The sequence below is a fragment of the Heterodontus francisci genome, chromosome 5, assembly GCF_036365525.1.
Source record: "Heterodontus francisci isolate sHetFra1 chromosome 5, sHetFra1.hap1, whole genome shotgun sequence".
In the NCBI taxonomy this organism is placed as follows: Eukaryota; Metazoa; Chordata; class Chondrichthyes; order Heterodontiformes; family Heterodontidae; genus Heterodontus; species Heterodontus francisci.
The window spans coordinates 17849029-17871679 of NC_090375.1; the positions used below are offsets into that span (position 1 = coordinate 17849029).

General features: G+C 42.9%; 1 protein-coding gene across 11 annotated transcripts in view; it reads left to right on the forward strand.

Annotated features, from left to right (window-relative positions):
- Nucleotides 1-22651, forward strand: part of LOC137369760 (intermembrane lipid transfer protein VPS13B-like) — a 1379747-nt gene that overhangs the window by 227005 nt on the left and 1130091 nt on the right. For all 11 annotated transcript variants that reach the window (XM_068031175.1, XM_068031176.1, XM_068031177.1 and 8 more), the window contains exons 9-10: nucleotides 5194-5289; nucleotides 6804-6926. In XM_068031175.1, the coding sequence (XP_067887276.1) occupies nucleotides 5194-5289; nucleotides 6804-6926 (219 nt within the window). The remainder of the gene's footprint in view (nucleotides 1-5193; nucleotides 5290-6803; nucleotides 6927-22651) is intronic.

A 22651-nucleotide genomic window follows, 5' to 3' on the forward strand; every position in this document is an offset into this window, starting at 1 on the left:
CAGGATGTTGATGGTGGGAGATTCAGTGATGGTAATGCCATTGAACATTACAATATTTGAGCAGTAGTTTACAAAACCAATTAAGAGTTATACTCCCCCATTGTTCTTTGGGTAGAAGATGTGACGCCAACCCCCATTCCCTTTGCTTCATTCTCATTCACTTTTTCCTGATGTAGTCTTTTAGTCGTGTACAGGATCCTCTCCTCATTCACTCCCTCGTATACCCTTTCACCAATTTCCTCACCCACTCCACCTTTTTGCAGCAAATCTCCACATGTGCAACTCTCCTGGCTATTAGTTCATGATCAATTAAATATTAATTAATTAATTCCTCCATTAGGGTCAGGGATCACAGGAGCAATGCTAAGGGATATTATGATGGTACAGACTGGAGCATGTCATGTTTTATTCCCCTTTTCCCATTTTTCAATTTCTCGTTTACCTGGAAAGTGCAAAGTTAGAGTTGGAATTATGTTTTTAACAGTACAGATTGTGATGCTGATGTTGAACTGATAACATCCTGAACAGAAATAAAAATGTCATAAAAACAAACTCCTGCATACAAAATCTTCCGCTTGTAATCCAGGACCATCAAATGTCTCAGCAAACAGTTACTAAAGTTGCATGCCGGGAGGCCTGTTGCATGCATGTCAATGACCTACAGTATATTGTAAGGGAGGAGCTACAAAGATAAACATTGTGGTTCACCCAGGACATCATTTAAATTAAAATCTTGGTAGAGCTGAAAACAATTAACAATAATATTCCACCATCTGCAACAGGGATCTTCACTGATTCATCTAGTGGGAGTGTTAGAGCGTAGTTTCACTATAAAGTCTATCATTTCATGTATAATAGTCTCAACTATTATCATCACCCTGTAGGTTGTGGTTTGCAATTTTTTTCTAACATTGAGCAATCTAGATGAAGGGTCAATGTCTGTAGACTTGGAGACCATCAAAGGTGAACACAGTAGAAGAGAAGACATAAGTCAAGAAGTACTAGTTAAGCAGCATCAAGCATGGATTTTAAAAGAAGGGAAGACTAACAGGTGATGCAATAAGTCCTAGTTTCACAATTGTGAAGATGCAGGGAGGAGGAAGGGTGATATAGGAAAGCATCTTTGGAGAAACAAGAGAAGGAATAATATTTTAAAAGAGTATTAAAGGTTGTATCACACAGATATTATCATGCATCTAACAAGATGTATCAGCTAAATTTCCTATCCATTCACGGTTAAGGTGGAAGATTTACCTTATGCAGTGTCCTAATCACCTCAGACCACAAAGTGCTGAAAGGGTGAAATTCAAATTCGTGTGGATTTATGGTTTTCTGGAGAGTCGGAAAATGTTACTTTTTTTGTGTGTTGCACACCTATGCCAGTTTTCAGAGTAAAGCTGCTTGATGATAGGACGTCCCAATTAAAGCAGGAACAGTTGAGAGCTGTAGGGCTGAATTTTCCTTCAGGAAATCTGGCAGCTGAAGGGAGGTGGGAGTCGTTGGATCAAGCAGGTGAGGGCTCTTTATAGCACTGCTTGTGGGTCAGGACGGGGCAGGAGTGCTTCTCTTTCCCCCTCCCCCCCAACCTTTCCTTAATCAATCCATACTTTCCAAGTACTGTTAATTTTGTCCTGGATTATCGTTTCTAAAAGCTTTCCCACCACCAAGGTGAAACTGACTGGCCTGTAATTGCTAGGTTTATCCTTGTCTGCTTTTTTGAACAAGGGTGTAACATTTGCAATTCTTTAGTTCTTCCTTACTTCCCTCCGTATCCTCGGATGCATTTCATCCAGTCCTGCCTGCTTATCAACTTTAGGTGCAGCCAGCTTTTCTATTACCTCCTCTTTATCAATTTTTGGCTTGTTCAGTATCTCCAATATCACTCTGGCAGCATCATCTTTGTTGTAGATACAGAGGCAAAGCACTCATTTAGCACCTCAGCCGTGCCCTCTGCCTCCATGCATAGATCCACGTTTTGGTCCTGAATCAGCTCCACACCTCCTCTTGCTACCTTTTTACGATTTATACACCTATAGAGGACTTTTGGCTTCCTTTTATGTTAGCTGCTATTCTCTTCTCATACTCTCTCTCTTTGCCTCCTTTATTTTCTTTTTTACTTCCCCTCTGAATTTTCTACGATCAGCTTTGTTCTTACTTGTATAATCAACCTGACATCTGTCATAGCACCCTTTTTCTCCTTCATCTTTCTCTATTTATCCATTGAGTTCTGGCTTTTTTTGCCCTACATTCTCCTCTCTTGAGAAGGTACCTTATTTGTACCAGACCGAACTCCTCCTTAAGGCAGCTCATTTTTCCATCACAGTTTTGCCTGCCAATCTTTCATTCCAGTTAACTTGAGACAGGTCTGTTCTCAACCCATCATAATTGGCCCTCATCCAGTTAAGTATTTTTATTCTAGATTGTTCCTTGTCCCTTTCCATAGCTAATCTAAACCTTATGATTTTATGATCACTGCTCCCTAAATGTTCCCTAACTGACACTTGATCCACTTGACCCACTTCATTTTTCAGAACCAGATCCAGCATACTTCCTTCTTCATTCCAGGGGCAAAATACTGTGGATGCTGGAAATCTAAAATACAGACAGAAAATGTTGGAAATACTCAGCAGTGTCAGTGGAGAGAGAAACAGAGTTAATGTTTCAGGTCTGTGACCTTTCATCATAACTGGGAAAAGTTAGAAATCTAATAGGGTTTCAGCAGGTGAAATGGGGAAGGGTGGGAAAAATAACAAAAGGGAAGGTCTGAGATAGGGTGTAATGCAGGAGGGATTAAATGACAAGTTCAAGGAGAAAGGGAGTGATGATGGGGCAAGGAAATAAACAAAAGATGTGCCTAGAGCAGGTGTGCTACTGTCCAAAAGCAAAATTGAGAAAGAAAATTCAAACCTGCAAAGAAAAAGAAGCAAAATGGGCCAGAGATTAAGGTCTGAAATTGTTGAATTCAATGTTGAATCCTGAAGGCTGTAAAGATGAGGTATTCTTCCTCGAGTTGATGTTGAGCTTTGTTGGGACACTGCAGTAGGCTGAGGGCAGAGAGATCAGTGTGAGCGCAAGGTGAAGAATTAAAATGACAGGCAACCAGAAGCTTGGGGTCATACTTGCAAACTGAACGGAGGTGTTCCACAAGCGATCACCAAATCTGCATTTGGTCTCCCGAATGTCAAGTCGACCGCATTGTAAACCACAAATACTTCATGCTAAGTTGAAAGAAATACACGTAAATAGTTGTTTAATTTTGAAGAAATGGTTGGGGCCTTAGATGGTGAAGAGCAAGGAGGTAAAAGGGCAGCTATTACATCTTCTGCACTTGCGAGAAAAAGTGCCATGGGAAGAGGTGTTGGGTGATTGCGGAGTGGACCAGGGTGTCACCGAGGGAACAGACCCTTCGGTTAACCGGGGGTGGATGGATGATGGGCCGAATGGTCTACTCCTCCTATTTCCTATGCTGCTATAGTATTTAACTGGTGAGGGCACAATATGCTCTTTCTTTATTCATTCATGGGTTGTGGGCATCACTAGCAAGGCCAAAATTTATTGTGCATCTCTAATTGCCCATGAGAAGGTGATGGTGAACCACCTTCTTGAACTGCTGCAGTCCTTGTGCTGAGGTGATATTTATTTCTTAGCCTGGGTTCAAACCCACATCTGAGATTTCAACTGACTAACCTCACTAACATTTTCAGCCATGGCTACTTTCATGAAGAACTGGTAATGTTTAATTTGTAAATAAAATTTAAATACAGTCTTGATCAGCAGTCTTAGCTTGAATCAAGTGTCTAGCAGTGAGGTTAAGTAGCAGCAGATTTTATCCTGTCTTTCCTGAAGAAAGTAGCAGAGAATTACAGTGTGAATTGTTTAATTTGCAAAAATGGAACAAGAAACCAAGAACAGTAGCTTCACAAGTAGCTGCTTAAAAAGAATGTATTAATACAAACTGCAATTATTTGGAACGGATTACGTTTTTAACCTAATTTAGCTAAATTGAAATACAGTATTTTATTGAGAACAAATTTCAGGACTTCTCAAATAATTTAAAAATTTATCTTGGCATTTTCTTCTGTTTTCATTTAACATGTTAAAGGATTCCAGCTGTAATTGCATAATATTCACAATGTATGATTACCAAGTCTTATTTAATCATGCCAGTTTTTAGAAGTATTATTTAAAATTGTTCTATTTGCCGAGTAAAAATGTTCACAATTCATTGGGTCAGAAATAGAGTCAAGTTGCTGCGTTATTGTTGCATTTTGTTGGGACTATTCCAGTATAACATGATGCCAAATTAATCCTACTGTTGATTGAATAATGCTTGAAATTGTACTTCTAGATTTTGAATTCCTTTAATCAATTAATTGCTTTTCCTCTGAAGTAATTGCTGACAGATGAAGCTGGTTAGGTAATAAAGAGTACAGGTTTTGCATAACTCTTTACCTTACGGCATATTAACATAGCTATGAAAAGCTAACGTGTAACATGAGTTACACAACATGAGTAGTGGAAATGGAATTGTAATGAGAGCTGTGGGTATTTCCATACTGTAGGAATGAATATTGCTTCCAATCATAACAGTGTAATTGAGATAATTGATACGGGTAAGTTAACCATTGGTAATGGTTTGGAATCTGAATTCAATTTGACAACTTCTAAAATTTCTTACTGATTGATTGTGATATTATTTTGTAGCTGGATGCCATTGGTCCTGCAATTCAATTTTTGAAATATTATAAAACATTAACATCCTATGTGAAAACATTCCCAAGAAGATTTGGTATTTGAATTGCTGGACTACAAGTTTTGTTTTTTTCTAGTTTTCACATCCAGTTGCATAATTGTTCAGTTAGATATAGATACAGGTTTGACAATGATGAAGGTATTTGACTAGCAGCTGTAAAGAAATTGTTAACATGAGAAGTTTAACATTAACCTTATGTTCAAAATACATGTCATTATCTAGATGTGATTAAACCATAGTCAACAGCGAGCCTTATATCCTGATGTGGATAATAAGTTGCAGCTGTTTTTCTCCACCTGTTTCCTGTATAATAACAGAATTTGGTTGAAACAAGAAGATTAATTTGTCTGCAGCAATTTTGTGTATTGAGATGACAGGTTATGACTATTTATTGATAAAATGCAACTTATTTGAACTGAGGTATTGTCATTTTGTTACAGTTAACAGAAATGCAAACAGAGAGCAGCTATTATAGCCCTCAGAAAGTAAAATCCAAAGAAGTGCTTTGCTGGGAACAAGAAGGGACGACTGTTGAGGTATTTTTCAATTCATTGCCCAAAGTAATAGTAAAGCTTCCCGAGATAGCACCTTCTCATTGATATGTTAATTTATCATTATTACTCTACATTGGAAAAATGTTTTTCTATTAAAATGTCTTTAACTTGCATCACTTTTATCATTTTCCATAATTTCATAAATTAAAGCACATATATAAGAATGCAAATTAACTTCTATTGATACCATTGTCTCAATATTTTTTGGAAGCACTTCCATATTATGAACAGACAAATATGTAGAAATCTCTTCATGAAAATAAGTATGTGCCAAATACAGTCTATTGTTTCCATTAAAAGTATGTGTGCTGATCTCAATTGGCAGTAATATGTGTGAGGAATAGCCAAAACTGAAGTCATTACTCTACCTAACAGCACATTTCCATTAGAAATTGAGATAAGGAAGGTAGAAAACTGGCTTTAAAACTAGGTCTGCATTCACATTGATCATAGTTATGCGGGAATTCAAATTCCGTAATGAAGCAGAGTTTGAAAAAAAAATTATGGTCATTCCCAGTCTATTTATGTATTGTGGAAAACACAAGTTCTTATTGCATTGAGTTTCTGCACACTTTGTGTTGCTTTTGTTCAAAATTCATACAGTGCCTAATTTAATAATTGTCTGTTTAAGCACTGGGTAAGGAGTAACCAATAAAGCAGAATCCGATTGGTGAAAATCCGTATGACTGAACAAAATTGTATGTTGGTTTGCTTTCCTTAAACCGTGTACTTCAAAATATTTCAGCAAAAACGAAAAAAAATTTGGTGAAAAACCACAGACTTGAACCAGTGTGTGAATAAGTATTTTTTTCTTTTCCTTAGACAAAGTTGTGCAGAAGCAAATATTTTCTATACTAACTGGGATTGTATCTAATGTTTAGTTGGGTGTCAGAAAGTAAGAACACTATAGAACTGTTTACACCGCCATAGCTGGTTTGACAGTAGATCTGGTCATAAATTTACTACTTTGGTGTTGATTTGATGAAGTGCCAGCTGTTCCTATGAAGGACAGTCTTCCCAGGAACTATCTTTCAAAAGAGAGAGAGATTAATCCTGTCAGTTCACAACTTCCCACATCACCCAGTAACCTGGAGGAGTCTGATGCTGAAACCCTTCATGGATATCATTTTGAAGCAGCATTTTGTTAGTAATTTAATTTTTATATTCCTGATTATCAGGAAAAGGGAGCTGAGTAAAATCATTAATTGTTTGTAAAATGTCCATCAATTTGTTATTGAGTTGAAAAATAATTACTTTGAGGGCAACACCTAACTTTTTATTGTGAAATATGTAACTTGCAATTTGCTTATTTAAGTTGTACAGCGAACTATTGTGATTTCTGTTAACTTTTGTTTTTACATTTCAACTATAAAAAAGCTATTTGTAAATTTACACTAATTCACTTTTTAATAGGTTTTAGAGGAGTAAGTTAAGGATTTTTCATGGTTATACGTGTAGCATAAATTGCTTTAATAATTCATACTGTTTTTGTTAAGGTGCTGATGATGGGAGAGCTTTTCTTTGATTGCCAAATGGGTTTTGTGGGCTGCAAGGCTTTATGCCTTAAGGGAATAATGGGTGTGAAAGACTTTGAAGAAACTACCAACAGAAGCGAAACTGTAAGTAATTGACCCAAACATTTTTGTTAAAGTAACAATTGCATTTATACAGCGTAATGTGATTAGACAAAAATAGTTTTAAGTTTTATGGAGGGTCTGAAAGAAGAGAGAGGTTGAGAGGTGTGGGGAAGGAATTCCAGAGCTTAGGCCCAAGATGTCTGAAGGCCAACAATGATATGGCGAAGTAGTGGGGGATGTAGAAGATGCCATTTGGAGGAATGAGTTCTCAGAGTGTTGTAGGGTTGGCAGTGGTTATGTAGATAAGGAGAGGTCAGGCAATGAGCTTAACTTTATGGAGAATGGAAGGCCAGCCAGGAGGGCATTGGAATAATCGAGTCGAGAGATGACAAAGGCTTGAATGAGGGTTTCAACAGCAGATAGACTGAGGTCTGGATGGGATGAGAGATGTATTGAAGGTGGAAACAGGTAGTCTCTGAGAGAATATGAGACCTGAAACTCAACTCAGGGTCAGATTGCAAACGAATAGTAGGCTTAAACCTCAGACCATGGCGGGAAGCATGATGACATCACTGGCAAGTAATACACAGCTTGTGGTGGAGCTGCAGGAAATGTTTTTGGTCTTTCTACTGTTTGACTGGAGGAAATTGCAGCTCATCTAGGATTGGATGTCATCAGTATGGCAACACAGAAGCAGTGGAGGGGCTGAGAGAGGTGGTGAAGTAGAGCTAGGTGTCATCGTGTAAATGTGGAATCTGACACCACTGGATACTGCAAAGGCTATGGGCCCTGACAAGATTCTGGCAATAGTACTGAAAACTTGTGCTCCAGAACCAGCCCCACCCCTAGCCAAGCTGTTCCAGTAAAGCTACAAAACTGGCATCTACTAAGCAACGTGGAAAATTGTCCAGGTACGTCCTGTGCACAAAATGCGGCGCAGTGGTTAGCACCGCAGCCTCACAGCTCCAGCGACCCGGGTTCAATTCTGGGTGCTGCCTGTGTGGAGTTTGCAAGTTCTCCCTGTGTCTGCGTGGGTTTCCTCCGGGTGCTCCGGTTTCCTCCCACAGCCAAAAGACTTGCAGGTTCGATAGGTGAATTGGCCATAATAAATTGCCACTAGTATAGGTAGGTGGTAGGGGAATATAGGGACAGGTGAGGATGTGGTAGGAATATGGGATTAGTGTAGGATTAGTATAAATGGGTGGTTAATGGGCGGCACAGACTCGGTGGGCCGAAGGGCCTGTTTCAGGGGTGGCGCAGTGGTTCGCACCGCAGCTTCACAGCTCCAGCGACCCGGGTTCAATTCCGGGTACTGCCTGTGTGGAGTTTGCAAGTTCTCCGTGTCTGCGTGGGTTTCCTCCGGATGCTCCGGTCTCCTCCCACATGCCAAAGACTTGCAGGTTGATGGGGCAATTGCTAATGGCCAATTTACCTTAGTATAGGTAGGTGGTAGGGAAAATATAGGGACAGGTGGGGATGTGGTAGGAATATGGAATTAGTGTAGCATTAGTATAAATGGGTGGTTGATGGTCAGCACAGACTCGGTGGGCCGAAGGGCCTGTTTCAGTGCTGTATCTCTAAACTAAACTAAAGCCAATCCGGCCAATTATCGCCCTAGCAGTCTACTCCCAATCATCAACAAACGAGGCCCTGGAAGGAGACAGCTCATCAGGGGAGGAGCAGGGGAATAAGTTGAGAGAGGAGGAGGAAGCAGAGGGAGGTGACATTGACCCTGCCGCTGCTGCACAACGAGCTGGCCGCCTCCTGCCACCTTCTGGGAAGAGGACCTCCCTCCTCTCCTCATGACCACCGGCAATAGATCCAGGCCAGTATTGATGAAGCAAGGGTGTGCCCTGCCCGGGTGTCAGGCCTCCAACTCCCTTGTGATATCTTGCTTCCCTCTGGTGCAGTGGAAGGCTTTGGCACAAACCGCAGATCTCTCCCTCAGGATAAATAACAGCCTCAGTGATGGCTGTTCTGGGAGTTTAAATGAACCCCACACTTCATCTGATCTGCCTCTGTTCCCGCCCTCACTAGCTTGAAGTAGACAGAAAACCAATGTAAGGACTTCCCCATGTGAAAATCCGAACTTTAATCAGTTTTGCACCCAAAAACAAACACAGCTCCTGTTTCTTGCTTCCGTGGCAAAATTCAGCCCCGTATCTTCTTTATATTCCACTGAGGGGCAGTATTATAGATGAAAAAGAGGACGGAGCTATGGGTACAGACAGTTAAGGGACTCCAGAAGTTAACAGTGCAGGGGTGGTAAGAAAAGACAGTTGATATGAACAGTGGACTTTGTAGTATGGTTATGTTTTAAAAACTGTGATCTTTAATCCAGTGTAAAATGGGCATTCAGAGAAAACAGGTGACCTCACACAAAATCTGCCCAGAGACAAGCCATGGGTCTTGGTTACCATGAGAAAAGGAACCCAGATTAAAGACCCTTTTGAAAGCGGGGTGCAAGGTTGTAATAACCTAAAGGACAATGGGTTTCACTCTCCCAGACTCTGATTGTAAACAGGAAGATAGGGGCTCCAAATTGCAAATTTGAGTTGCAATTTTTAACACCGAGAACAAAGGTAGGCCCAGGTGGTTTTACTAGGGTCAGACTTATGGGGTGAAATTTTATGCTGTCCCCTGCGGCAGGTTTGTAAGTGAGGAGAGCAATAGAAGCTCTGGCTATGATTGGATAGATAGATAGATAGGGAGTAAGGGAAAACAGTAGAGGGAAGTAGGCGTATGGTAGCTTGTGGAGAGGGTGATGAGGATGGTTTTGAAAGGGAGATGGACAGTACCTGAGCAGAAGGAACCACTTACAGTATCAGCTTACATGGCAGCTAGGAAGAGAAGTTGAGTGGTCAGCAATTTAGTGGAAATGGGGTCAAGAGAACTGAAGCTGAGCATCATAGACAGGATGAGTTCACAGAGGGAAATGAGAGGTGATGGGAGTGAAGCTACAGAAAGATGGAGGTTCAGAGCTAGGTTGGGGAGAACCTTTTGTAGAAGTTTGGTTTGATGGGCTCGGGGATGAGGTAGGATGCAACTAAAGCAGCTGAATGAATGGTCTTGATCTTGGAGCCATGAGCACCTGGCACTTAACAGCAGGCGAGAAAAAATGATAAGCAAGGGGTGGAAGGTTATCAGGAGGTGGAAGTGTGGAGTAAACAGTTCAGCTATGAACTTATTGAATGGCGGCGAAGCTTGAAGGGCCGAGTGGCCTACTCTTGCTCCTAATTCGTATGTTTGAAAGGGGTTTAATCAGACAATTGGCAAGGGAGAAAAGAAGCCGAGATTATCTTTGTTTTCCAGGATAATCCTGGAACTGTGAGTGGTCTTGGCAGAGGAGAATTTTATGGGTGGGCATTTTATAACTTGCATACATTTTTAAAATTATTTTAGATGTGCTATTGTAAGTGTGCTAATAGGGATTTTATTTTCATCAAGCTGGATTCTCATCGGATTTAAAGATGTTTAGGAGAAATTTCAAGGGAGTACAGTACTTCATTTTTCTTGTGTTTTGTGAATACAGAAAATTAAACAGATCTTCAACTTGATTTATAAATTTATGAACAATTTGTAAATCCTGAGCTGCTTGGTGTTGTGTTATGAAGAATGCAGTTTGTAACATATCTGCAAAAGGGAAGTTGTATCTTTACTACTTCATGCATTGCCTTTTCACTCATTGTGGCTAACTTTGCCAGTCAATAGATTATATCGCACAAACAATTCAGTGCAGATCAGTGTAAAATACTGAGGCCATTTTTGGAAGGAGGTGTCTTAGGCACTCTGCTTGCTATTCAGTTATGTCTCCTACAGTAAATTGAAGGTTAGGCTCTAAATTTAACAAGTGATAGAGAGATATTAAATAACATGTCATTTACTTTTTTGTTTACAGATCAATGAATAGACTATAAAACTGTAGTATTTTTTTTAAAGCATTGAGTTAATTTAATATTTAGACAATTCAAGTTTTCTGATAGGAAAGCAACATTAATACTGAGGGTAGATGGACATCACTGAAAAGTACTTTCCCTCCAACCCTGTCCTCCCTGCCTCCCTTGTGTATGCCACAGCAGTCTTGGCTCTTTGGTTGCTTTCATTGCAGTAAAAACATATTTTTAAGGAGAGGATGTTTTATTCAAAGTTTCTTTCAACAACCCTGGAGGAAATCTGCTAAAAATTGATCCATTCTTCTATTATTAATAATCTGAATTAGCCATTTCGGAATCAATTCTAACTTAGTGAAACCTGCCAAAAGAGGTGGCTTCAGACCAGAACAATTGGTAAGCAGTTTGAATGGGCAGGTAGGCACCACTGCTAAAGTTCCAGTGCCTTGTCCTTTTAAACAGTTTGTTTCTCCTTTCAACCTAACTGGTTATCACTCAGGCACAGCAAAATGAAAGATTAAATCTGAAAGCCAAAAAAAAGTGCTTTCACTATTTTAGAAAAAACAAATCTTTCCCTTTATTACACGAGGGGCTGAATGGCCTCCTTCTGCACTGTAACAATTCTGTGATTCTGTTATTTTTATTTTATATTGGAGTTAGGAGGTGAGAAGGAGGCATCCTGGATGTTGGAGGCCCTGCATATTTTTGTCTTCTGGTTCTTGAGATCTCTTGAGAAATAAATGGAGTTGTTTTATAAACCAGCAGGTGATAATCTCATGACTTCAGTTTTCAGCATAAGTAGTGTATTGTTGACTCTGAAACAAACAAACACAGATGGAAAGCTTCTTTTAGGATTAGCTCATCTGAAGTCAGGGATTGGTCTTCAATTAAGGCTTGTTCTGTAAAGTTAAAGTTGATTAAAAATGCAAGACATGAACCATTGACAGGACTCCCCCCCCCCCCCCACCCCCCACAATCTTCTCAGTCTGTCAGTACTGGGAAGCGTCTAACCTTGTTGGGGTGGATGGAAGTAAGTAAGGGGCTGTTTTGTGATCAGGGTGTTTGCAAAGAGATGTGGGTGACAACGAAAGTTCGGAACTAAGCCAGTTCTTTTGCAGAAGACCAGCATAATGTTTTACCTGAGCCAGATGGGTCCAAAAAAGGCCAGGGAACAGTTGTTGGTTGGCCAGCCAGCCTGGTCCTCTGATGGAATCAGAGGAGTAAATCTCTTGCTGGGGGCTGAGATTCTAACCATTCTGTTCCAGATAATCCTGTAAACCAACACTCTTAATGGCTAGGGTGTTTTTTGCTGGGTCAGTGCTTTATTAATTTATTGTTGATAGGGTGCATGGTTCTTGCTAGTCGAACTCCCATCAGTACAGTTGTGCACACTTGGAGATGTCTCAGCCTTTGCTCTGCCATCCCACAACTAAGATCTTTGGTGTTAAATAATTGTGGTTTGCTCCTGGTGGTGGTGGGGGGAAGGATGTGTGCATTCTGTATTGGGCAAAAGGAAACTCTACCTGAGGAAATTTCTTAGCTACCTCTTTCGGATTTCTGAAGAACTTGGGCCAGATTTTGCTAGAGTGGAGCATCTCACAGCATATGCAGTTAGACCATTGCCTGTGCTCTTCAACTCAAAAAAATGTTGTACTCTAACTTGCTGGAAGTGAGAGCTAAAAATGGTGTAGCAAGGCAACAAGGCATCTGGGACCTGAGTGAACAACAGGACCAACAGATTTGAGGATGAGATTTAGGGATTGGGAAATAAACAGAGGAATGACTGAGTAGGAGGGTGAATTAGAGTCAAATCATGTACAGGAAGAGAAATAGAGTGGGGGATGATAGCATAGTGGTGATGTTACTGGACAAGTGATCCAGAGGCCCAGACTAATGCTCCAGAGACATGATTTTAAATCATAAGAATGTAGGAACATAGGAAATAGGAGCAGGGGTAGGCCATTCAGCCCTTCGAGCCTGCTCCGCAATTAAGCTAGATCAAGGCTGATCATCTACCTCAGTGCCATTCACACTATTCCCATGTCCCTTGATACCTTCAATATCTAGAAATCTATCGCTCTCTGTCTTGAAAAGACTCAATGACTGAGCCTCCACAGCCCTCTGGGGTAGAGAATTCCAAAGATTCACCACCCTCTGAAGAAATTCTTCCTCATCTCAGTCCTAAATGGTCTACCTCTTATTCTGAGACTCTGTCCCCTGGTTCTAGAACCCCCCCCACCCGCTCATCAGCCAGGGGTAACATCCTTCTTGCATCTACCCTTTGGAGCCCTGTAAGAATTTTGTATGCTTCAATGAGCTCACCTCTCATTTGTCTAAACTCGAGAATGTAGAGACAGTCTCCTCAATCTCTCCTCAGGACAAGCCCTCCATCTCTGGGATATGTTTGGTGAACCTTTGATGGACTCCCTCTATGGCAAGTATATCCTTCCTTAAGTAAGGAGACCAAAACTGTACACTGTACTCCAGCTGCGGTCTCACCAAGCTCTATACAACTGCAACAAGACTTCTTTACTCCTGGACTCAAATCCCCTTGCAATAAAGGCCAACATACCATTTGCTTTCCTAATTGCTTGCGGCACCTGCACATTAACTTTCAGTGTCTTATGAAAAAGGACATCCAGTTCCCTTTGGACATCAACACTTCCCAGTCTCTCTCCATTAAAGAAATACTCTGCCTTTCTGTTTTTCCTAGCAAAGTGGATAACTTCATATTTTTCCACATTATATTCCATTTGCAATGTTCTTGCCCACTCAATTAACTTGTTTAAATCCCCTTGAAGCCTCTTTGTATCCTCCTCACAACTCACATCCCCACCTAGTTTTGTGTCATCAGCAAATGTGAAAATATTACATTTGGTCCCCACATGCAGATTATCGATGTAGATTGTGAATAGCTGGGATCCACACAGGCAGCCACTCTGAGAATGACCCGTTTATTTCTATTCTCTGTTTTCTGTCTGTTGACCAATTCTCAATCCATGCCAATATATTACCCCTAATCCCATGCACTTCAATTTTTGCCGACTAACCTCCTGTGTGAGCCCTTATTGAAAGCCTTCTGAAAATCCATATCCACTGGATCCCCATGATCTATTCTGCTAGTTACATCCTCAAAAACTCTAACAGGTTTGTCAAACATGTTTTCCCTTTCATAAATCCATGTTGACTCTGCCCAGTCCCACCATTATTTTCTCAGTGTCCTGTTATCACATCCTTTATAATAGATTCTAACATTTTCCCTATTACTGATGTCAGGCTAATTGGTCTGTAGTTCCCCGTTTTTCTCTCTTCCTCTTTTCTTAAATAGTGGGGTTACATTTGCTACCTTCCAATCTGCAAGAACTGTTCCAGAGTCTATAGAATTTTGGAAGATGACCACCAATGCATCCACTATCTTGACAGCCACCTCTTTCAACACTCTGGGATGTAGATCATCAGGTCCAGGGGATTTATCGAGTTTCAGTCCCATTAATTTCTCCAGTACTAGTTTTTTATTGATAATTTCTTTCAGTTCCTCATTCTTGCCAGTCCCTTGGTTCTCTAATATTCCTGGAAGGTTTTTTGTATCTTCTTCCATGAAAACATACACAAAGTATTTGTTTAATTTCTCTGCCATTTCCTTATTCCCATTATAAATTCTTCTGTCTCTGCCTGTAGTGGGCCCACATTTGTCTTTGCTAATCTTTTCCTTTTCACACACCTGTAAAAGCTTTCACAGTCCATTTTTATGTTTCTCGTTAGTTTACTTTCATATTCTGTTTTCCCTTTCTTTATCAGTTTCTTGGTCCTCCTTTGCTGAATTCTAAAATGCTCCAATCCTCGGGCTTACTACTTTTTAGGCAACCATATAAGCATCTTCCTTTGACCTAATGCAATCTTTAACTTCTCTTGTTAGCCATGGTTGGATCACCTTTCCTGCTGGGTGTTTGTGCCTCAAAGGAATGTAAATTTGTTGTAATACAGGTATTAATTCTTCAAATGCTAGCCCCCTCAACATGGCAGCTGGTGGAATTTAAATTCAATTAACTAATAAATCTGGAATTAAAAGCTCGCTACAGTCATGGTGATCATGAACTACCGAATTATAGAAATTAATATCCTTTAGGGAAGGAAATTTGCTGTCCTCACCCGCCCTGGCCGACATGTGATTCCAGACCCACAGCGATATGGTTGACTCTTAACTGCCCTCTGAAATGGCCTAGCAAGCTACTCAGTTGTATCAAACAGCTACAGAAAAATTGAAAAAGAATTATACCAGATGGACCACCTAGCATCGATCTAGCCATTGATCAAGGCACTGGAAACGACAGTCACACCCTCCCCAGGCAATCCTGCAAAGTCCTTCTCACTAACATCTGGGGACTTGTGCCAAAAACTGGCAGAGTTGTTCTATAGGCGAGTCAAGCAAACACTGGAAATACTCATACTCACCGAATCATACCTGAAAGCCAATGTCCCAGACTCCTCTATCACCATCCTTGGGTATGTCACGTCCCACTGTCAACAGATCCAGCAGAGGTGGCGGCACAGTGGTATACAGTTGGGAGGGAGTTTCCCTGGGAGTTCTCAGTATTGACTCTGGACTCCATGAGGTTTCATGGCATTAGGTTAAACATGCCAAGGAAACCTCCTGCTGATTACCACCTCCTACCACCCCCCCGCCCCAGCCCAACCCCACCCCACCCAAGCTGATAAAACAGTACTCCTCCATTTGAACACCACTTGGAAGAAGCACCGAGGGTAGCAAGGGTACAGAATGTACTCTGCGGGGCTTGGTCATCAAGAATGGCTTGGTAGCACCACTGCTGACTGAGCTGGGTGAGTTGTGAAGGACATATCTGCCAGACTGGGTCTGTGGCAGGTGGTGAGAACCAACAAGAGGGAAAAACCTATTTGACCTCTCTTTCATCAATCGACCTGTCGGAGATCTGTCTATGACAACATTGGTAGGAATGACCACCGCACGGTCCTTGCAGAGATAAAGTCCGTATTCACATTGAGGATACGCTCCATCTTGTCGTGTGGCAATACCATCCTGCTAAATGCAATAGATTCAGAACAGATCTAGCAGCTCAAAACTTGGGATCCATGAGGCACTGAGGGTCATCAGCCACAGCAGAACTGTGTTCAACCACAATCTGTAACCTGACATATCCCTCGCTCGACCATTACCATCAAGCCGGGGGATCAACCCTGGTTCAGTGAAGAGTGCAGGTGGACGTGCACAGAGCAGCACCAGGCATCCCTAAAAATGAGATGCCAACCTGGTGAAGTTACAATACAGGACTCCATGCATGCTAAACAGCGGAAGCAGCATGCAATAGACAGAGCTAAGTGATCCCACAACCAACGGATCAGATCAAAGCACTGCAGTCCTGCCACATCGGAGTGCAGATTGTAAGCTGTGTGCAGATACGAGTTTGGTGGGTGGGGATTTTTAAGTGTCCGTGTCTTTCTAAAAATCTGGTCTGTTAGCATTCAACTGGTATTTACTGTCTAAATAAAGTTAAGTAAGTTAAGAAAGTCAAGTTAATTTCTTCCAGCCTTAGGCAGGGATTAACATGCTGTACTGCAGAGCAGTTGATTAGTTTAGTGGCTAACTAGTCTAATCTGATTGCTGCAGTTTGAACTTCAAATGTTGTAAAATGCAGAGTTCTGGGTCCAGCTTGCAAATGGAGTGCAGATTGTAAGCAGATACGAGTTTGGTGAGGCAGGAAGGAGATACTCCTTTTTACTACTTTTTCACCCTCCAGTATTTGGTTCTTTGGTGCAGTGGAGGGAGCTGGTTGGTTGGGAAGATCTACAAATAAAAAAGTAAAACTTCGACTGGTTAACAGACAGGAAGCAGTGAGTCAGCATAAATAGGGCATTTTCAAGTTGGCAGGCAGTGAACAGTGGGGTGCCGCAAGGATCAGTGCTGGGACGTCAGCAATTCACACTCTATATTAATGACTTGGATGAAGAGACAGAGGATAATGTATCTAAGTTTGCTGACGATACAAAGCTCGGAGGAAAGTTAAGCTGCGGGGAGGATGTGGAGAGGCTGCAAGGAGATATAGAGTGGGCAACAAGATGGCAAATGGAGTATAATTTAGGGAAGTGTGAAGTTGTTCACTTTGGTCATAAAAATAGAAAAGAATATTTTTTAAAAGGTATGAAACTGGTAAGTGTTGATGTTCAGAGAGACTTGGGGGTACTCATACAAGGAACACACAAAGTTAACATACAGGTGCAGCAGGCGATTCGGAAGGCAAATGCCATGTTGACTTTTATTGCAAGGGGATTGGAGTACAGGAAGAAAGAAGTCTTCGTAAAACTGAGTAAAACTGGGTAGGCGGTGGCGTAGTGGTATCACTGGACGAGTAACCCAAAGACCCAGGGTCTTTCTCTGGGAACATGAGTTCGAATCCCACCACAGCAGAAGGTAGAATTTGAATTTAATTAATAAATCTGGAATTAAAAGCTAGTCTCATGATGGACATAAAACCATTGTCGATTGTTGTAAAAACCCATCTGGTTCACAAATGTCCTTTAGGGAAGGAAATCTGCTGTCCTTACCTGGTCTGGCCTACACGTGACTCCAGACCCACAGCAATGTGGTTAACTCTTGCATGCCCTCTGAAATGGCCGAGCAAGCCACTCAGTTGTACCTAACCGCTACGAAGTTAATAAAAAGGAGTGAAACTGGACAGACCACCCGGCATCGACCTAGGCACTGGAAACAATAACGGCAAACCCAGCCCTGTCGACCCTGCAAAGTCCTCCTTACTAACATCTGGGGGCTTGTGCCAAAGTTGGGAGAGCTGTCCCACAGATTAGTCAAGCAACAGCCTGACGTAGTCATACTCTCAGAATCATACTTTACAAACAATGTCCCAGACACTGCAATCACTATCCCTGGGTATGTCCTGTTCCACCGGCAGGACAGACCCACCAGAGGTGGTGGCACAGTGGTCTACAGTTGGGAGGGAGTTGCCCTGGGAGTCGTCAACATCGACTCCAGACCCCATGAAGTCTCATGGCATCAGGTCAAACATGGGCAAGGTAACCTCCTACTGACTACCACCTACCGCCCTCCTTCAGCTGATGACTCAGTACTCCTCCATGTTGAACACCACTTGGAGGAAGCACTGAGGGTGGCAAGGGCACAAAATGTACTCTGGATGGGGGACTTCAATGTCCATCACCAAGAGTGGCTCGGTAGCACCACTACTGACCGAGCTGGCCAAGTCCTAAAGGACATAGCTGCTAGACTGGGTCTGCGGCAGGTGGTGGGGGAACCAACACGAGGGAAAAACATACTTGACCTAGTCCTCACCAATCTGCCTGGTGCAGATGCTTCTGTCCATGACTGTATTGGTAGGAGTGACCACCGCACAGTCCTTGTGGAGACGAAGTCCCGCCTTCACATTGAGGATACCCTCAATCGTGTTGTGTGGCACTATCACCGTGTTAAATGGGATAGATTTCGAACAGATCTAGCAATGCAAAACTGCGCATCCATGAGGCGCTGTGGGCCATCAGCAGCAGCAGAATTGTACTCGAGCACAATCTGTAAGCTCATGGCCCGGCATATCCCCCACTCTACCATTACTATCAATCCAGGAGCCCAACCCTGGTTCAATGAAGAATGCAGGAGGGCATGCCAGGAGCAGCACCAGGCATACCTCAAAATGAGGTGTCAACCTGGTGAAGCTACAACACGGGACTATCTGCGTGCCAAACTGCGGAAGCAGCATGTGATAGACAGAGCTAAGCGATCCCATAACCATCGAATTAGATCTAAGCTCTGCAGTCCTGGCACATCCAGCCGTGAATGGTGGTGGACAATTAAACGACTAACTGGAGGAGGTGGCTCCACAAATATCCCCATCCTCAATGATGGGGGAGCCCAGCACATCAGTGCGAAAGATAAGGCTGAAGCACTTGCAGCAATCTTCAGCCAGAAGTGCCGAGTTGATGATCCATCTCGGCCTCCTCCTGAAGTCCCCAGCATCACAGATGCCAGACTTCAGCCAATTCAATTCACTCTGCGTGATATCAAGAAACGACTGAAGGCACTGGACACTGCAAAAGCTATGGGCCCTGACAATATTCCGGCAATCGTACTGAAGACCTGTGCTCCAGGACTTGCCGTGCCCCTAGCCAAGCTGTTCCAGTACAGCTACAACACTGGCATCTACCCTGCAATGTGGAAAATTGCCCTGGTATGTCCTGTACACGAACAGCAGGACAAATCCAACCCGGCCAATTACTGCCCCATCAGCCTACTCTCTATCATCAGTAAAGTGATGGAAGTTGTCATCAACAGTGCCATCAAACAGCACTTGCTTAGCAATAACCTGCTCAGTAATACTCAGTTTGGGTTCCGCAGGGTCACTCAGCTCCTGACCTCATTTCAGCCTTGGTTCCAAAATGGACAAAAGGGCTGAACTCGAGGTGAGGTGAGAGTGACTGCCCTTGACATCAAGGCAGCATTGGACCGAGTACGGTATCAAGGAGCCCCAGCAAAACTGAGGTCAATGGAAATCAGGGGGAAAACCCTCCACTGGCTGGAGTCATACCTAGCGCAAAGGAAGATGGTTGTGGTTGTTGGAGGTCAATCATCTGAGCTCCAGGACATCACTGCAGGAGTTCCTCAGGGTAGTGTCCTAGGCCCAACCATCTTCAGCTGCTTCATCAATGACCGTCCTTCAATCATAAGGTCAGAAGTGGGGATGTTCGCTGATGATTGCACAATGTTCAGCACCATCCCTGACTCCTCAGATACTGAAGCAGTCCGTGTAGAAATGCAGCATAACCTGGACAATATCCAGGCTTGGGCTGATGAGTGGCAAGTAACATTCGCGCCACACAAGTGCCATGCAATGACCATCTCCAACAAGAGAGAATCTAACCATCTCCCCATGACATTCAACAGCATTACCATCACTGAATCCTAGGGGTTATCATTGACCAGAAACTGAACTGGAGTAGCCATATAAATACTGTGGCGACAAGAGCAGGTCAGAGGCTAGGAGTCCTGATGCGAGTAACTCACCTCCTGACTCCCCAAAACCTGTCCACCATCTACAAGGCACAAGTCAGGAGTCTGATGGAATACTCCCCACTTGCCTGGATGGGTGCAGCTCCAACAACACTCAAGAAGCTCGACACCATCCAGGACAAAGCAGCCCACTTGATTGGCACCCCATCTACAAACATTCAGTCCCTCCACCACCGACGCACAGTGGCAGCAGTGTGTACCATCTACAAGATGCATTGCAGCAATGCACTAAGGCTCCTTAGACAGCACCTTCCAAACCCACAACCTCTACCAACTAGAAGGACAAGGGCAGCAAATACATGGGAACACCACCACCTGCAAGTTCCCCTCCAAGTCACACCATCCTGGCTTGGAACTATATCGCCGTTCCTTCACTGTCGCTGGGTCAAAATCCTGGAACTCCCTTCCTAACAGCACTGTGGGTAAACCTACCCCACATGGACTGCAGCGATTCAAGAAGGCAGCTCACCACCACCTTCTCAAGGGCAATTAGGGATGGGCAATAAGTGCTGGCCTGGCCAGCGATGCCCACATCCCATGAATGAATAAAAAAAAACTGTACAGGGCTTTGGTGAGACCGCATGTGGAATACTGTGTTCAGTTTTGGTCTCAACGTTTAAGAAACCTTAGACTTGCACTGGAGGCAGTGCAGTGAAGATTTACTAAATTGGTCCTTGGGATGAGGGGTTGTCCTATGATGAGAGACTGAGTAAATTGGGCTGGTATTCTCTCGAGCTGAGAAGAATTGAGAGGCTATCTAATTGAGACATGCAAGATTCTGAAAGGGCTTGATGGGATCGAAGCTGAGAGATTGTTCCCACTGGTCAGGGAATCTAGAACACAGGGACACAGTCTCAAGATAAGCGGTCAATCATTCAGGACTGAAATGAGGAGAAATTACTACACTCAAAGGGCTGTGAATTTTTGGAATTTTCTACCCCAGAGGGTTGTAGATGCTCCATCATTTAAGGCTGGGATAGATAGATTTTTTGTCTCTCAGAAAATCAAGGGGTATAGGGAGCTGTCAGGAACGTGGAATTGAAGCCCAAGATCAGCCATGACTGGATTGAATGGCCGAGCAGGCTCGATGGGCCATATGGTCCACTTCTGCTATTTCTTGTGTTCAGAATAAATACCTAAAACAAATGCTTGTGTAATTAAGAAATGTATAACTCTTAGGTGATGCTAGCATTTAATAAACATAGTAAATTGTAGGAATTGTAGAATTATTCTAAGTTAATTAAGAAAGTAATTAAATTACAAAGAACAAACAACAGTCCAGCACAGGAACAAGCCATTCGGCCCTCCAAGCCTGAGCCGATCTTGATGCCTGCCTAAACTAAATCTTTCTGCATTTCTGGGGACCGAATCCCTCTATTCCCATCCTATTCATGTACTTGTCAAGATGTCTCTTAAACGTCGCTATCGTATCTGCTTCCACCACCTCCCCTGGCAGCAATTTCCAGGCACTCGCCACCCTCTGTGTCAAAAAACTTGCTTCGCACATCCCCTCTAAACTTTGCCCCTCGCACCTTCAACCTATGTCCCCTAGTAACTGACTCTTCCACCCTGGAAAAAAGCTTCTGACTATCCACTCTGTCCATGCCGCTCATAACTTTGTAAACCTCTATCATGTCACCACTCCACCTCCGTTGTTCCAGTGAAAACAATCCGAGTTTATCCAACCTCTCCTCATAGCTAATGCCCTCCAGACCAGGCAACATCCTGGTAAACCTCTTCTGTACCCTCTCCAAAGCCTCCACGTCTTTCTGGTAGTGTGGTGACAAGAATTGCACGCGGCCTAACTAAAGTTCTGTACAACTGCAGCATGACTTGCCAATTTTTATACTCTATGCCCCGACCGATGAAGGCACGCATGCCGTATGCTTTCTTGACTACCTTATCCACCTGCGTTGCCACTTTCAATGACCTGTGGACCTGTACGCCCAGATCTCTCTGCCTGTCAATACTCCTAAGGGTTCTGCCATTTACTGTATACTTCCCACCTGTATTAGATCTTCCAAAATGCATTACCTCACATTTGTCCGGATTAAACTCCATCTGCCATTTCTCCTCCCAAGTCTCCAACCGATCTATATCCTGCTGTATCCTCTGACAATCCTCATCACTATCCGCAACTCGACCAACCTTTGTGTCGTCCGCAATCTTACTAATCAGACCAGCTACATTTTCCTCCAAATCATTTATATGTACTACAAAGAGCAAAGGTCCCAGCACTGATCCCTGCGGAACACAACTAGTCACATCCCTCCATTCAGAAAAGCACCCTTTCACTACTACCCTCTGTCTTCTCTGACTGAGCCAGTTCTATGTCCATCTTGCCAGCTCACCTCTGATCCCGTGTGACTTCACCTTTTGTACCAGTCTGCCATGAGGGACCTTGTCAAAGGCTTTACTGAAGTCCATATAGATAACATCCACTGCCCTTCCTTCATCAATCATCTTTGTCACTTCCTCAAAAAACACGATCAAGTTAGTGAGACACGACCTCCCCTTCACAAAACCATGCTGCCCCTTGCTAATAAGTTTGTTTGTTTCCAAATGGGAGTAAATCTTGTCATGAAGAATTCTCTCCAATAATTTCCCTACCACTGACGGAAGGCTCACCGGCCTATAATTTCCTGGATTATCCTTGCTACCCTTCTTAAACAAAGGAACAACATTGGCTATTCTCCAGTCCTCTGGGACCTCACCTGTAGCCAATGAGGATGCAAAGATTTCTGTCAAGGCCCCAGCAATTTCTTCCTTTGCCTCCCTTAGTATTCTGGGGTAGATCCCATCAGGCCCTG